The following is a 17,149-nucleotide window of genomic DNA, read 5'->3' on the forward strand; positions in this document are numbered from 1 at the left end:
TTGATTGTCTTTTGCGCAAAAGATGATTTGATGACTTTTGTCTTGTAGTCATAATGACAGCTACAGTGGAAATTTACATTCCAGAAATGTATTTCATTTACATATTCAAGAAGGGGCCTGTATCTTATATACTATGATTTTCTGTCCCTGAGGTGAATGTAAAATATAAATAAATCCCCCCTCTGCTTCCTGCCTTCTAACCTGTTTGGCTTCCACAGGGAAGGGAATAGGGCTTCACGTTGATATCAGTAATAATAGCAACCACATTATATGCTTAAAAATGGACAGACATTTTCTTTGCCCTTGGATCCAAGTGATTCGGCTGGCTGGCAAGGCCACCGGGGCTTAATAATCCTTTTCCATTCATCCATTATCTTCCACCCTCCTATCACACTGCCCAGCCCGCCTCCATCACAAGGTTTATTTCTTTTAATGTCACAATGTAACAATACTTTTTAGGAAATCATTGAGAATTAAAAAAGAAAAGATATTGGGAAAGACAAACAGACTTGAATAACACCCTCGTCTATCTTATAAAATCAATCTGAAGGAATAGTTTTGTTTTTTTTAAGAACTACTCATACAAAACATGCCTTATTGGCCCAGATTGTATAGAGGCAGGGATGTCAAGTTTGTTTAATTGAGTAAAACTGATGTGAGATTTTTCCTTTTATTCTTTTTTATGAGTCCATTTTTTGTATTTCCATATTTTCACATTTTAGTCTTACCATGAGATCAGTTCTGACAATCTGAGAGCTTTCCTTCATCCTAATTTGTTAACAAACTTGCTTTAATTGCTCACTCTCTACAGCAGTACAACAGAGAAAAATAAAATCTCAAATCTTCTTAACAGCAATATTCATTTAGATAGATTTATTGATATAATATTGACATTTGGAATGAATAATCACCAGGCTTTGAAAACAACAGATACCATTTATACCATTTTGGCAGAACTCATCTATGCTGACCGATGGTGACTTTTAGTCACATATTATTACCTTTTTTTCAGGGAGTTATTATTTGGAAAGTGTCTGTTGTCTTTGAAAAGAGGACTTAGCATCCTAACAAACATAAAAAGAAGAAAAGCCAGACTCAATGAAATCAACAAAAAGAAACAATAAAGATATCTGTTCCATAAGGCTAAAAGGAATGAAAATGCTTATAATCTCACAAGATCTTTCACGTAGATCTGCATCAAGAGTCCTTTGGCTCCTTGTGGCAAGAGTATGACACAGAAGTTTCACATCACATGGTTTTGTTTGCAGGGTGATTTTTTTCTCCTCCATCTCTGTAGTTTTTAAGTCAGTAAATATCATCATGGTTTAGTCTTTGGGTCCATAAGAATAGAACTATAATACAAACAGTTTTGGTGCACAGCAGAGCTCAAAGATAGCTACTGTTGATGCTAAATCAAAAATCAGGATTTTGTTTGGCAATGCAGTGTCATATGATGTTTCCTGGTCTTTTTCCTTCTTTAGTTCACTGAAGGGTTCATGACTATTGCCCTTGTTGGTCCCTTTTTTTTCCACCTCTTCTTAAATCATATTGTATCCAAGATGTCCTACTATGTTCGTCAAAGAAACGTCTGGTTCCAAATATGGTTCTCCTGGAAACACATGACTATCGGGTCACCTAAAACAAAAAGGAGAGAGACACATGTTAGGCTGTGATGTGGGAGTTTGGTCAGGAATATTTTGGAAATCAGAAAACATAAAATGCAGGTTTGTCAACAAAGACAGTGCTGTGGGCTCCTCCAAGTTCAGCTCTGCAGTTTTTTGTTGGCCTCATAGTTTTGTTTCATCCTCCAAATATCTTCATGTCATAGAAGCACAGAAAATTTAACCCCCTGAATCTAATCTATATACCTTGTTTTATTGTTGTTGTTATTGGTGTTGGTTTTTTACTTTATCTTATTTATTATTTGTTTAAAACGGACAGTACACATTAATGAACTGTAAATGAGCTGGATTTAGACATACAGGCTAGTTTCTATCCGCAGTTCTGGGCAGATGAATGGTTAAAAAAGAATAATTTAAAATAAAATGCACAAACAAACAAAAGCTAACAGTCTGCATGCATGTACAATTCAAAAAGTACATGGAAAATAGAAATAGAATAAAGTAAGAAAAGAAAAATGTACACATTCACAGGTTAGTAGTGATCACAGGTTTTAAAATTGTTCTTTAGAAAACAAGTATGTGGGCTATGATAACAAGTTTTTTTTTGTTTTGTTTTAATATTGAGCATCTTATTATTTATTGTTTTAATCATCTTATGGTTCATTTCTGGACTAATGCTGAGGGTTAGGTTGATAGAGTGTAATACACAACTAGAAGCTGCTCAGTGTTTGAAAAATGGACCTTTTATGCTGCACCGGAGCATATCTTCCTAATTGGTTTCTCTGTGAAACTTTTTGTAGCTTCAGAATAATTTTCAGAAGTCGACCTTTTTCATAGTTTTAGCAGAAATAAGACCCACTTATGGGACAACCTTAGGGTATATCTGAAATTTGCCTCTACACTTGTGATCTAATCGCACTGACTCTCTCAAAAAACTTTTGAAGCTGCAGCTGCATGTCAGCTGGAACACAAAGTGACAGTGCCTGGTGAAATCCATGGGTAAATACAATATATATCCTTTAATATCTTCAATATTTACTCTGTACAACAGCTTTTTTTATTAGGTTGAACAATATAAATAATAAAACGGGGTCATGCTGTGTCATAACTTTCTTCACAAAGTATTAGATGCTCCTATGTTTGTAGCAATATTATTCCTAACAATCTCCATCATGCTGTGAGCCTGTTATACTTAAAAAACTTCATAATGTTAAATAGATGTCATCATGTTTGCATATACTCATTTGTTAACTTCTACAAAACAATATAATTTAACACTGTAGCTATTAAAGCAAGTTTGTTTCTGTCAAAAGTCCAATGGGTTCAAGGTGTTCATATTCCCAGCTGATGTATATTATTTAAACATCTGTAGTTTTTTTTATAGTAAAAGCCAACAGACAGACGTCAACTGGAATATTGCTGTCACTGAGTTCCATGTAAAAACAAGAAATATTGTTATTCATAACATCATCCTGTTAGCATCAGTTTTGCCAAATGTTTTCATAAATATGAAATAGAAATGTTCAAATATGCATTTTGTATACCTTTCGCTTTAGAATTATCTCTGATATTTTTTTTACTAATGTCCAATTAAATAAACAGAAAAACCAAGGACATTTAAAGTCGACTTGTATATAGAAGCTTTGAACCATACTCACACACACACACAAGTAGAACAGGTGGCCCTGTGTGAATATGTGCACGGTTTGTGGGATTTCACAAGTTTAAACAGCATGACATTACCACAAGCAATCAGTATTCTGAGTAATGCAATTCTAAAAATTCAGTACAGAGGTGTTTTTGTGTTTGTGTGTGTGTGCTATTTACAGCAGCAGCTGATGACACTGCTCGCTGTTTGGGGAGTCACAATTTAATTTTCACTTCCCTGTGACAATCCTCAGGCTTCATGGTGTGAGAGGGGATATGGAAATTAGACAACCACCCTACAGTTGTCGAATCAGACTGTAGAAAAAAGAAATCATGATCATAGCAAATTTAGTTATTACTGGGATCACTTACTTAAAACAAATATGGGGTTTGGAAACATTACGCATTTATTAATCTTCATGGTTTATCATTTTTATAATTTCTGAAGCCAAAGTGCTGACCAATGGTTCCCTTTGCTTTAGTTTAAATTGCAGTCTGAGCTTTTTTAAACAGAAACTTCACTGTTGTGAACAGGTAAAAAAATAGTCAGATTTGCAACACATTCTGAACCAAATTAACAAAAAAATAAATAAAAATAAAAAACCAAAAACAATAAGCCTAACAGAACAGCGATCAATGCAGAGTAGTTATCAAAGGTGTTAGCTTGCAGTGATGTTGTTGGTGGTGGTGAGTAAACACACAAAGGAGAATTTAAACAAAAGGCAACTCTTCAAGGTTTAAAGCTTAAACTGCTTTAGGAATAAAGACCACAGTGCTTGACTGTAGGATAAAAGCCCTATTGGCAAATAAACAAAACACCAACTCTTGTACATGTGCATATTTGTGTAGATAAATAATCACAAAAGTGTAATTACCTCTGAATGGTTAGGAGTTTAATAATGAATTACTCTCTTAAAGAGAGTTCAACATCTTAGTACACTCAACAAACCAATATTGAGTCTTTTGTAAACACAATGATTTAGTTTTTTTCCCCTCTGTTTTGTGATTTAACAAGTGTAAGGCATATTTTCATCACGTTGAATAGAAATCTCTCTCAGACACCTATCCATCACCGACTTCAACACATTCTCTACAAGCTTCATAGCACCTGTCAAGCAGGAAGGATGTGTGGTTCTTTTGCCCTCTGTCCTCTGATTGATAGAAAGTGAAAAGCAGGAGCAGCTGGTGTTATAATTCTCGACTTTACCAGCAGGACTATAAAACTAGCTGCTCCAGGGAAATGTATAGAAACAGACTTTACCGTGGTGGGGCTTTAGGGTGTTAAGACCTGATTTATGGCTGTGACTTCATCATGAGGTGAAACCATACAATCATTTTTTTATCAATAATGTCACAACTAGACATAAAAACAGAATGAATTTGTTCTACTGCATAAGGAATGTATTAAAAGAGAAAACTTTGTTGGTGTGTTAAGGGTCTGTTTGGGGGAAAATATAAAGGTGCTTTTTCTTACTCTAAAATTGAAACCGGAGTATATGACTCTGAGGTGTACACATACATGCACCCACACCCACTCACACACACACACACACACATATAAATATATATAGAGAGAGAGCTAGAGAGATCATTTTTTTCTTCTTTAAGACACTCACCTTGAGGTAGATTTTTGTATTTTGTTTGGATGCTGTAAAGCCTAAATGGGTTTTGCTTATTCTTTTTGCACTTTTTGATGTTTGTCATGATGAGGAGCCACAAAAAATATATACAGGAGCAATTGAATGAGCTTTCCAATGGTGGTATTTCACTGGGTTGCAACTAGTTGGTGAACGGCATTCATGAGGGAGTCTACAGAACATCTCTCGATGTTTGCGTGGTTCTCATTTTCCTGGTGTGAATCACAGAGGTATGCAGTCCTGCTGTTTGAGTTTCAAACATGGTGAAAACATCTGAACAACAACATTTCTTTCAAAATAGAGTTGATGTGTGCATCTTGAATCCATCTCGAACCCACCTGATTTTTGTTGTGGGCCTTTCCAACTCATCTCAACAGTGATAGAGCTTTATTTTAACACCTGCACATGAGCTCTCCTCTGACTGAGAGGATCTGAGGTAAATGTCCAAGTCTAAAATCCACGCAAATGATAAAGGTGCAAAGATGGGTTCAAAACAAATTGAAGCAGATACAGTCTGGATTGGAGGTGGATCACTGCCAAGAATGCAGATTTGCAAGCCGTGTACACAAATATAAACCGTGTTTTTCAAAAACTGGTCACTCAGTTTGTGACTGCAAGCCTCACTGGTCACTTGGTTGCAAACACTTAAAGTTCAGTAAGACAGCAACAGAAAATTTCCGTATTCTCTCATAATTTTTCTGCAGTTTAGATACTCCAACTAGTCTCCAACAGCCCCAGCCCAGTGAGATACTGCTGTAAGTCAAACTAATACCCCAAACAAGAAACCAGATCCCCAACAGATTAAAAAGGAGACAATGTAGAAATATAACATGAGCCAATAAGGAAAAAAGAAAGAATGGCCTATATTTTCCTCAACAAATTTATCTGAAAATTTAATTTTCACTTTTGTCTAATAGGTATTATGCAATCCAGTATGAGGCAGCTTCTTGAGGATCCCCACATATTTGCATTTTTTCAGAATTCCTTTTCCTCCACGTCATGTCTTGAAATTTTCTTTGTTGTTATTTGAGGCTCTTCAACTAAGACTCCACAGAAAGAGACGCTGCACCAGCAGCACACGAGAGGCCCTGAGCTCCTTCTTCAGACAACCCTTCTGTTCGCTCCTCAGAAGGATGTTAAGTGTCCAGGAAGTTTGAGTACAGAGCCCTTTAGCAAACACTAGCCATCCCTTGCCGACTCTCTGTGGGAGGCAGTCAGGCCATGAGTATGGAGCGACCCCCGCTGACTCTCTAATCAATAAAAGAGTCAAGGTTCTGACGGGTTCTACTAGCCACCTGGACCCCTGCTCATCTGTGCCTCTGTTTCTGCTTTCCCGTGGCTGTAAGAGAGGGCATGAATTATTAACCTGGCTAAAATAAAAAGCTCTGCTTCATCCAGGCCTCCTGTAGCCATGAATAATGGAGGAGGCAGCTCAACTACAGGCATTTGGTGAGTCAAGCAGTGGGCTATGATGGATGGGAAAGGGTCTAGTGTGTTGTCCCCCCCACCCCACCCTCATCCTCTCACCTACCATCCACTTCCGGTCTATCAAACCCTGGAACCCAAACTACACATCGAGACAACCTCTATCAATTTATAGAAGTGCTTTATATTGAGCCTCCCTGCACTCTCTCTGTAAATTCTACTGAATATTTTCCATCCTGGAGGGGCTTTTGTTTGTTGTTGTTTTTGTATTATTATTTTTTGCTTTTCTCTTGACTTTTCATGTCTTTGTTTTGCTTTTTGCCTTTTTGCTGGCTTGTTTGAAGTCATATGCAAACCTGTTCAAAGACAGAATGTGAATCTCCAAACCTGATATTAAAAAAATTGGGGATGGGATGAATATATATGAGACTGAGCCTCCTGTACCACTAAACTCAGTTGTGTCTAATTGCAATCTTCATTCCAAAGGTGATAATTATTTTTTCTTGACAAAAACAGTTATGTTTTGTCATCTAAACCACTGACTCACAGCAGGTTCATACATTTCTTCTCATGTTTATGAAAACATGTCTAACACGTATTTTATTAACTCTGGAAATTAGATTTATTTTCTAAAATTTCAAAGCAGATTAAACTAAGACAAAAAGTATTGAACTGATAAATGCCTTTTATATTACTGTATAAATAATGTTGACATTGTGTTTATTTCTTTATTAATAAAATCTGACACAGTTTTAGACTGCACAGTTGTTCTTTTTTTTAACCAGGAATCATTTTTCAGTTTAATTTTACTGTTTAAGAAACAACAAAGTTTATTAGATCAGAAATAGCAATGTTATAAAACTGAAACTGATGCCCTTTAAATATATTTTTCTTACTTGGCTGTGTGGATTTATTTTATTCTCTTTGAGAGCTGTTTCACTAAAATATCCTACTATGTCCCTCAGGTTCCTTAATTCCTGACTTCCTGACCCTCTTGGCTCAACCAAATCAATAGGTTAAGTAATAAGAATAAAGCAACAACTACAAGAAACTGGGGCTGAAGTGTTGTAAGTCAACCAGATCAAAATACACTTCTCTCCCACCTATTTCACAATGCCCTCATCTAAAGTTCATAGAAATGATTCTGTGTTCTCTTTAGGTCTTGTTTTAGACTTGTCTAAGCCCTCTTTAATAACTCTGGGCTTATTAAAGAGGGGTCATTTGTAATTACTTTTATTCTAGGCCATGAAATTGTAGTTATTTTGTCTGAGCTATGTAGTTAAATGTGCAAATTTCTTACTTTTAAATTTAAGCAAATATTTAAAAAGTATAATTTTTAACCTGGCAAAAAAAAAGTAAATTCAATGTACCTTAGTTGTCTTAACTTTGTTTCCTGTACTGCAGCTCCATCCTTTGAGATCTGGCAGAACTTTACACTCTTCTCCATCCATGCAGGGATGCATTTGGCACCACCACTTCTGCGCAACTATTGATGCTGAGAGGAAAACACAAAATGAGAAAGAGAACAAAAAACAGCACTAAAACCAATCAACAGTAGGCTGTATAAAAGCGAAGTCCAGTTCTGCTTTAATTGGAGGAATAAAAAAGCCCTTTTGGACTATTATGTTTGTCTCAGTGATTGAACAGAGCATCTCGATCTTTGGCATCCACGAAGGTCTGTCAGTCCTGTCCGAGTGTGTTTTTAGGACTGATATACAAAGATTGGGTCAATGTCAAAATGGTGAATGTTGTGGGCAGGTGTGTTCAGTGTGGGTAGGGTGGTTGTATGAACTGTAGGAGTGAGGAGACATGCAGTCAAGGTCTTCAGCTGCTTTGAAGAAACCTACAGGGGAGAAACACTTTCCCATGACATTTCTAAAGTGAGGAGAGAACTGTCAAAACTGAGCCCCTTTCAGGGCTGTTACACTAAAAACAGGAGATGGGGATCGATTCACCTGTAACTAAGGACACTGCTGACATGATATCAAATGACCTAGCCATGCGTCTGCTCTGCTGAACATGTCTGATGTAATTCAACAAAAACAAAGTGAATGAACCGGATGGTGATTTGATTTTGAGGAGTGTGAAGCCTCACATACACAAAAAAAAATCCCCAAAATCTCACAGCATTTTTTTTCTTTCTTTCATACAATAAAACTCTCATACACAAACGGCTGGTGAAATAAGCACACTGACAGGTATGGCAGTTTCACACTGTGTCACACATTTTGAATCTGAAGTCGATTTTCAAGTCATTACCAAACTATAATGAGAAGCCTGGCATACCGTCTACACAAGATGGAGCTGCTCTCGTCGTTCCCGCCACCTGTCCAGGGAAGCAGGAGCATTTGACAGTCTGGGATCTCTCTTCGATCTTGTTCTTGTTGCAGCATCGGTGTGCGGCAATTACCTCGCAGGTTCCTGCTTTCACGTGAACTGGAAGCAAAAGCACAGACGACGGTTTGAAAGAATGTGACAGCCTTTAGTAACACTTTTCTGAAGGTTTCCTAACACTGTGACACAGTAACTACAAATAACAAGACTCCAGAACCCTGTGGTTTGTATCTCATGGTTTTGTTTTGTTTTGTAGAAATTCACAAAAGTTTTTTTTGTTTTTGTATATTTTAGAACCCTTCAAAATCAAAGTGAAAATTTTGAAGAAGTAAACCATTAATTATTTCAATTTTTCTACTATAATTTACCCTAAACTATATCAAACAGTGCAGTTTGAAAGAGCTTACTCCAGTAGTTTTCCAGATGTGCAATTCAGAAATGCAGGTATGCACTCAATGCAAACAAAGCACTCAGCTGAATCCATCAAAAAGCATGTGAAAGCTTGAGTCACGTGATTGATCAACATTAGGCTGGCTGTTAGTGGTGTGCAATACTACAAAATTTGGTATAAATTTTATTCCAAGTAAACACAGAGCCAGTATCACCAGTATTGATACAATACAATACTTTTAACGCATAAGGCTTATTTTGACATAAGGAGAGGACTGTGCCACGTTTTATCAAGAATGTGTTAAATTTAGATATATTTTATGACATATTTTTGCTGCTATTCCACTTTTATTTAGCCATTTATTTGAATTTTAAACCCCAAAAGGATTTTAGGCAAATAAAAAATATACACATTATTTTAACTACTGAATTTGCAAAAACTGAAATCAGTACAAAGAGGAAAATTAATGTTTTAGAATTTACATTCTTCTTGGTCTTTATTTTTTTTCAGAAATTAAATAATAGCAAACCTTTTCCCTCTCTCTCTCTCTCTCTCTCTTATTGCACTGCTGGAACAGCAGAAACAAACTCAAGTATCAATCCCACCACGCCAGAATGGACACGAGGCTAGGGTTGGTATCAATATTTGGATCGATCTGCACATCACTACTGTCCATATTCTGTGTAAGTAAACAAATATCTGAGAAGACGTTTAGGTGGAAATACAAGAGAGAATCTGCAGATAAAAACTGAGTAAGCTCCATAAAGACAGAGCTCGACATGTTTACATGTCGAGCTCATGCACAGCTTTTGCAAAACCTTTTCTAGACCTTTAAGTTTACTATTTCAACCTAACCTTTCTTTTAATCTGCATGCTTTGCTCAACAAATCAGAGCATAGTTACGTACCATTACATCAAAATTGTCAGACTTACTGTTCTTATACAGTTCTTCCATAAACATCATTGATGTTGACCTATTGTAAACAAGCGTGGTAGTTGGCATCTAATCACTAATTTCGCTTCCTTTTTTTGTTTAATCACCTATGAACTCACTGTGTCAAACAACAACTCACATCCTCCCTAAAAATGTATCACTTTATATAAATCTTCAAGTCTATGCTTTTTCAGTGCTCACCATCTGGTCGCGTATTACTCTGAAACTAACTGAAACTGGCTATAGAGTGCACAGGGCTGAGAATACGTTTAAGAGAGATAATCTTTGAAATGTAATTTATGAATTCAGCTCTGAGGAAGGTTGAAGATTGTTTCCTCAACATAGATTAATTCTATCTATTTTTCTTCCTGTCTTAAGGTAAAGTTTTGCTTTAAACATCCGATCACAACAGCTGTTTGAAATCCAGGACACCCCCCATGTGGAGAAACCCCGCTTGAAGCCCCAGTGCAGACTGGCCCGCTCACATATCCTTGACCAACATAACAAATCCACTAATTCTCTCTTAAACGTATTCTCAGCCCTGTGCACTCTATAGCCAGTTTCAGTAACAAATCCACTAATTCTACACCCAGGTGGCACAGTGGCATAGTGGTTAGAGCTGTTGCCTCCCAGCAACAAGGTTGCAGGTTCGCTTCCCGGCCTGAGGCCTTTCTGGGTGGAGTTTGCATGTTCTCCCTGTGCACAGGTGGGTTTACTCCGGGTACTCTGGTTTCAGACCAAAAAACATGCATGTTAGGTTAATTGATGACTCTAAAATTGTCCCTAGGTGTGAGTGAGAGTGTGAATGGTTGTTTATCTCGTTCATCTTTAAGTGGCCCTGCGATGGACTTGCAACCTGTCCAGGGTGTCCCCTGCCTCTCGCACAGTGACTGCTGGGGATAGGCACCAGCTACCCGCGACCCGGAATGGAGAAGCGGTTAAAGAAAATGGATGGATGGATAATTCTACACCCAAACCAAAGGACACTTTGACTTTTTCTATTTTTTACCTACCCTAAGTACTTGTAGATACTTTGAAAAACTAACTGATCAGTGTTTCTAAATATATAAACTTATCATATCAATGAATGCTGTTTTTTATATAATTAGGCAAGATTTAAAAGAAATACTGATCTCTACTATTTATTCATTGCTTACAACAATGACAGTCTTAAGCAAGTGTGTGTTTAAACATAGAAAACAATGCCTGAGAGGGCGGGGGAAATAAATAAGCAAAAGTTTTGACATTGCTTTCAGTTAAGCCTTAATTATGTGTGTAAAGATTTTCAATTTGGAACTTGACTTGAAAATAGATTGCAGAGAGCTTCCCTCTTCCCATTAGCTGCCAATCCAGAAATCTCATCTACAACATTAAAAACATTTTGCTCTCAATCAATAAGGTGCTATTCACATTCCCACTGAAGGCAAGACAACAATTGCCGACTGAGTGCTTTTCAATGAGCAGCAACTTACTGATGCAAAAACGGGTCAGGCTTTGTGCTCTTGATGTGATTATCTTTAAAGGCACCAGAACGCCCCTTTGTCAAAGTTACTTTCAAAAGTTGGTAAAGCTCAGATAGAATATTCAAACTTTGCTTAAGAGACACATGCACATGGACAAAAGGCAATTACAAGAAGTGCAATGGACGGTAAAATTTGTTTTCTGTGTGCAGAAAGTGCTTCCAGATTTTAGGCTGAAAGTCATTACAAATCTCCAATAAAGATGGTTCACACTCAATTCACTAGAGAATTAAAGGCGAAGCATTCCTTGAAGGAATATATATTGCCTGCTGTTTATATGCCAGAGTTTAAAATTAAATTTAAATCAAATTAATTTTATGCTGAGTAAGGATAGAGTTATAGCTGTTTCGGTCAAACGATCTTGGACAAAACTGTGAGATCTCATAAGATGTGATAGCACTCTCAGCTACTATCACACCATATTCAGCTCAATAACTGTAACATTTACTGAGTTATAGTTGTGTGAGTTGGAAAGGTTGAATAGCTGGGGCAGCCATCTTTATTTAGATTGACTTCAAAAGTTAATCGGGTATAAATGTACATCTAATGATTACTTTCTGAAAGTTTTAATAAAATCCCTCCAGTGTTTTGCTAACAAATAGACCTGGTTGATGTCAACAATTAATGCCAAAGTTTTTGCATTGCACTTAAAACATGTGTTGGTGATAATGCTCAGTCTCTTCCACAACATATTTTAGCCCAGCATCTGTAAAATTGACTAAGTTATAGCCATTTCTGTGTTTTTAGGTTAGTTGACTGTGGCAGGCATCTTGTATTGTGTTGAGTCCAAAAGTTAATCCGTTGTAAATGTGGACCCAATTATTACTTTCTGAGAGTTTCATTAAAATTCATCTAGTTGTTCATGAGATATTTTGCAAACAGGCAGACATGAACAGACGCACATTTCCCCCTTTGTCAGCGGCTGATAAATAGGAAGAAACAAGGATAATATTGTATTTTTAAAATATTTCAGCTCTGGTGCTACATGCATGTTGTTCTGTTGCTTGTGCACCAACTGTGTGTTGACATAAAAAGCTCCAACTGTGTGTGTCAGGTTTGGGTCTCTGGAGTCATTTAAAGTGTTGGAAGTGGCTGTTCGGGGCTGCATGTGTGGATAAAACTGTTGATTAAAACTGAAACTGCTGGCCAAGGTCACTGACTCTGAGTCTGGACCCAAAAACACCATGAGGTGTGGAGAGGAGGAGAGGTCAGAGGGCAGGGTGTGGAGGTCAGTCCTGCGTTCCCAGTGAAAAGAAACAACTATAAACTGGTTAACTGTTGTTTTTAGAGATGAAGTGTGAATGGCAGTAAATGGTCAACTAAAAACTAAAGAAAAAAGTTAAAATTGCAATTAATAAAAAATATGTATTAATTAGAAGTGACTGAGTTTGTCTGAATCTTGTGCTTGACTTAGATTGTCTCTCTACAAAACAATTAATTAAAAAAATGCAACTAGTGGGAAATTTAGTATAATATGAAAGGCAGTGGGTGATAATGTTTTTGCACATGCCTGTTCATTTGGTTTTGAGTCAACCCCATTCAAGATGGCTGCCACAGCTAAGAAACTTAAGATACTAAGCTAAAATTTGTCATGATAGCATCATATCCAACACACTGTCTGAGCAAAATTCATTGTGCAACATCTTTGCTTAAAATTAGAGGCTAACTCTGTCTGTCTGTTAGCAAAATATCCCATGAGCCACTGGACAGATTTTAATCAAACTCTCAGAAACTAACAAGCATTGACTAAAAAGGCTATAAATCCATTCCTTCTCAGTATAAGATCATTTTCATTTAAAACTTTAGCATAAACAGAGAGGAAATATACATTCCTTGAAGAAATGGCCCTTTAATTTGTCCTGTTTGTTTTGCAGCATTTCAAATCTGCAATGAAAAAAGCAATATTTTAAAAAGAAACTTTTTGAATCTTGTGAAAATACTTTAATCACAGTCACAAAATATTCTTACTTACCAACCTTCCAGTCCTTTGTTTGTAACTAAAACATATTTTTTAACAACTACTCTCTGATGCTAGCAGTTCAGACACCTTAGTTAATTTGCTTCACACCAGATAATAGAAAAATGTCTTCTTTTGCATTTAATTTTCAAAAGATTTACTTTAGCAGTGAATGCAAACTTGATTGCATTTAAAAGAAAAGCTGCTGTTGTCTTCTCTGTTTATGAACATTCAGGTAGCAGCAGAAATGGCATAAGCCCCGTGATCAATACATTTCTATTAGAACACTTAGGACTGGCATAAGGTTGAATCACCAGGTGCCCACATCAGCGGGAGGGAGAGACGAGAGACAAAGAAATGTGAAAGGACAGGGAACACTAATGAGAATTGGCACATGGCCCAGCCCTTAAGCCAGTCAATACCACTCTGAGGCAAGCACTCAACACCACAATCATAATTATTGATTCCTGATTGATAAATAGTAATATGCAGCCATCACCCCCGCAGAGCCACGGAGGAACAGGGAACTCTTCCAGTATTCTCTCAAAATGTTGGCTGCAAACACAAACACGAGGCACTTTATATTGACTGTGATCAGGACTGGGTTGGAAAACATAAAATCTGAAATTACTGTCACAGTAAAAAGTACACAAAACACACTTTAATTATATATTTTTTTCTGAGTCAAACAATAAAAACTCATCTGGTCCTTTCCAAGTTTTAAAAATAGTTAAATACAACCCCAGGTGATCGAAAACACATCTTATATTACACTGTTAGGATTTAGTTAACAAAAACTAAACGGAAATGCACAATGAGTGTATAAAAAAGTAAGTACACCCTAATTTCTTCCATAAAGGGTTAGGAGGGTAAATTGTAGACAAGTGATGCTGATTAAAATGCACATGATTACCTGATTGTGACAGCCTTTACAGTAGCACAAGGTTTGTGAGTTTGCTGGTCTGAGGAATTCAGGAGTGCGTTAACACAATGCTAAAAAAGAAAGAATGAGTGGTGATTTAAAAGAAGCAATTGTTGCTGCCAATCAGCCTGAGAAGTTTTACGAGGCAATTTTCAAACAATTTACAGTCAATCATTTAATCTACAGTGAGGAAATTTATTCAGAAGTAGAAAACTTTCAAAAACAGCTGCAAATCTTCCCTGGTGTAAATGCAAGTTCACGCCGAGGTCAGATCACCCTATGATAAGAGGACGTGCAAAAATAAGTAAATACATACATAAACAGAGCTGTATTTTTGCCTCAAAAAGTGTAAGTTAATATGTTGCAATCAGAAAAAAGAGATAAGAAGTAAGGCTTGTTTAAAGAGATGCCAGGAGAAAGCCTCTTCCCTCTAAAAAGACCCGTATGGCTTAAATTTGCAATATTGCATCTGATTATACCTCAAGACTTATGGAAGGAGAGCTGGAGATGCTTGGCTGTAAACCTTTTTTGTCTCACATTTGGAGCCATGAAATCTGGGCATAACTTAGTTGACAATGAGCTCTACTGCCTACAACAGTAATGTGAGAGTCAGATACGAGGCTATTTGTCCAACGGATGAATTTTGATTGAAACTGAGTCAGGCAAAAATGTGCACTTTTCAATTCAAAAAGAAAAAGATCTTTTTATGTTGTTTATTTTACTTTTGTTTGGGCATTTTTGGGCCTTTTGCTTATCCGATTTGTTTTTAATGATCCAAAATAGTTGCATAAAGTGTGTAAATTAAATAGTAAGTTGACTGAAATAACTTAAATATAATTTTTTGAATATACTGTACATTATCTAGTGACAATCACTCATGCTAATTATTCTGAATGTGCATACAAGGACAGTCTGACATTAAGCGTTACTAACCACTACAAACTTTTACATATATAGGCCACATACTGTATAATGATTTGTCCTTCTTCTAAAAATAAATCAGAAAGCCCTTTTGAATCTCCTCTGGATGTTAAGTCCGATGGGACAACATTGTACATTCACTTCTGTAATGAAATGTGTTGCATGTCACCAGGTTAAGTGGTCTCCCGTTGTCCTTATCACAGAATTGATCATTTGGGTTAGAACAAAATCACAGGCTGCTCTCAGCTTCTACAGCAATCAAACAATTGATCTAACAGGCAGGTAGCGAGGAATCAAGAACAACACACTGTTCTAGCTGTCAGCCGCTCGGCTGGCCGTATCAGCTTTGCCTGACCAGCCAAGCACAGCATACAGTAATAGAAGCACAACTGGGAAAACATTAAAAACAGAAGCTTGGAGCTCATTTTAATGCTGGCAGGGAGACTTTGCCTGATGCAAAAAGCTAAAATCAAAAATACATCATGTGCCACGACTAAAGCACGTGTTGTTTCATTTGTCATTGTGACCCGAAAGAGCTATTTTTCTATTAAAATTTTCATCTAAAAAAGACAAATCTGAGTCTGGAATCGAGGCAAAAATGATCAGTTCTGCAAATAGATTGAAAAGATAGAATACATTTTTTTTGTGCGCCATTGTTGATAAATTAGGCATTGTTAAATTCTTTAAAAAAAAAGATGGTAAATTATAACACATTAAAATATATTCAGGGACGCATAATTTAACACAAAACTCATTGTTCTTTGTAAACAGGAAGCAATCAACACATCTAAACACAACATCAAGTTGCCATCAAGTTTCCAAAAGTGTTTTTTACTTCTGGTGTATTTTCAGGTCATACAAAAACACAGTTAATAAAGCACTTTTACCACATGGTTGATTTTGTTTAATAACATATCTTGGTTAGGATTAGAAAACAATTATGGTCAGAGTTAACATATATTATCTTTACAATAGTTGCTTTGGTAGCACATGAACACCAGAACATGATACGATGACGTGCCACTTATTGATTTGTATTTTGAAAATAAATCTATGAGAACAACTTAAAAAGCAAAAGTACTCACTTTTATATTTAATCAATTAGCACAATGGTTCCTAAAAGTAGGATATGGAAAATACAACGAAGATATGATCTCCAGAAATTAAGTTCAATTAAATGATTATCGCTAAATACTAATTCTTTACCATAAGCATAGTCATCATGCCCTGATATAAATAGTGTACGAGACAGTGAAACAATTTTTGATGGCATCTCTGTTGTATACTGGTTTAGCAAACATTTTTGTCCAAATGTAAATTACAAATGAGGAGCAACATTTGAAGCTTCAGTACAAGAAGAGACCCTGGTTTCTGAATTTAATTTAAAAGCACATGTTCAACAGATACATAAGTCAAACTTAAGTGGAGGTTAGGCAGGTTAAGCTCAAAGAGAAATGCTCAAAGAGTAAGTGTTATCAGAACAGTTTAATCTAAAGAGATTCCTTATATAGAAATAGACGCTTCAGCTCTGATAACAATCAGTAGTTTGAACCATCTTTGTGGTTCCACAACTGACAACCATCTGTCTTTTATGTGTAGGTCTGAAAGATGACATTCCTGCGGTTGATGAAGAGCTTAAGCTTATAAAATGGTTAGGTTTTTAAAACCTTAACCACTAGATGTTGAACGTTCTAGAAACATAAATATACTTTTTTTTTAATTATTATTCCTTGCTTGTATACATGACACATAGGATAGTTTTATTGGGAAGGACAGCTCCAAGTGAAGATAACAAAGGAACACACACACACATATATATATAAAAAAAAAAAAAATTCC

At 36.4% G+C, this 17,149-nt stretch overlaps 1 protein-coding gene across 1 annotated transcript in view; it reads right to left on the reverse strand.

The window, feature by feature from the left end:
- Positions 1-858: 858 nt before the first annotated feature.
- si:dkey-238f9.1 (chemokine-like protein TAFA-2) overlaps positions 859-17,149 on the reverse strand; it is an 86,269-nt gene continuing 69,978 nt past the window's right edge. Inside the window, exons 3-5 of the mRNA XM_017408568.3 lie at positions 8,618-8,767; positions 7,702-7,826; positions 859-1,635 (exon numbers count right to left, since the gene is read on the reverse strand). Coding sequence (XP_017264057.1) covers positions 1,624-1,635; positions 7,702-7,826; positions 8,618-8,767 — 287 coding nt within the window. The 3' untranslated portion in view covers positions 859-1,623. The remainder of the gene's footprint in view (positions 1,636-7,701; positions 7,827-8,617; positions 8,768-17,149) is intronic.

The sequence above is a fragment of the Kryptolebias marmoratus genome, linkage group LG4 (genome assembly GCF_001649575.2).
Source record: "Kryptolebias marmoratus isolate JLee-2015 linkage group LG4, ASM164957v2, whole genome shotgun sequence".
NCBI lineage: Eukaryota > Metazoa > Chordata > Actinopteri > Cyprinodontiformes > Rivulidae > Kryptolebias > Kryptolebias marmoratus.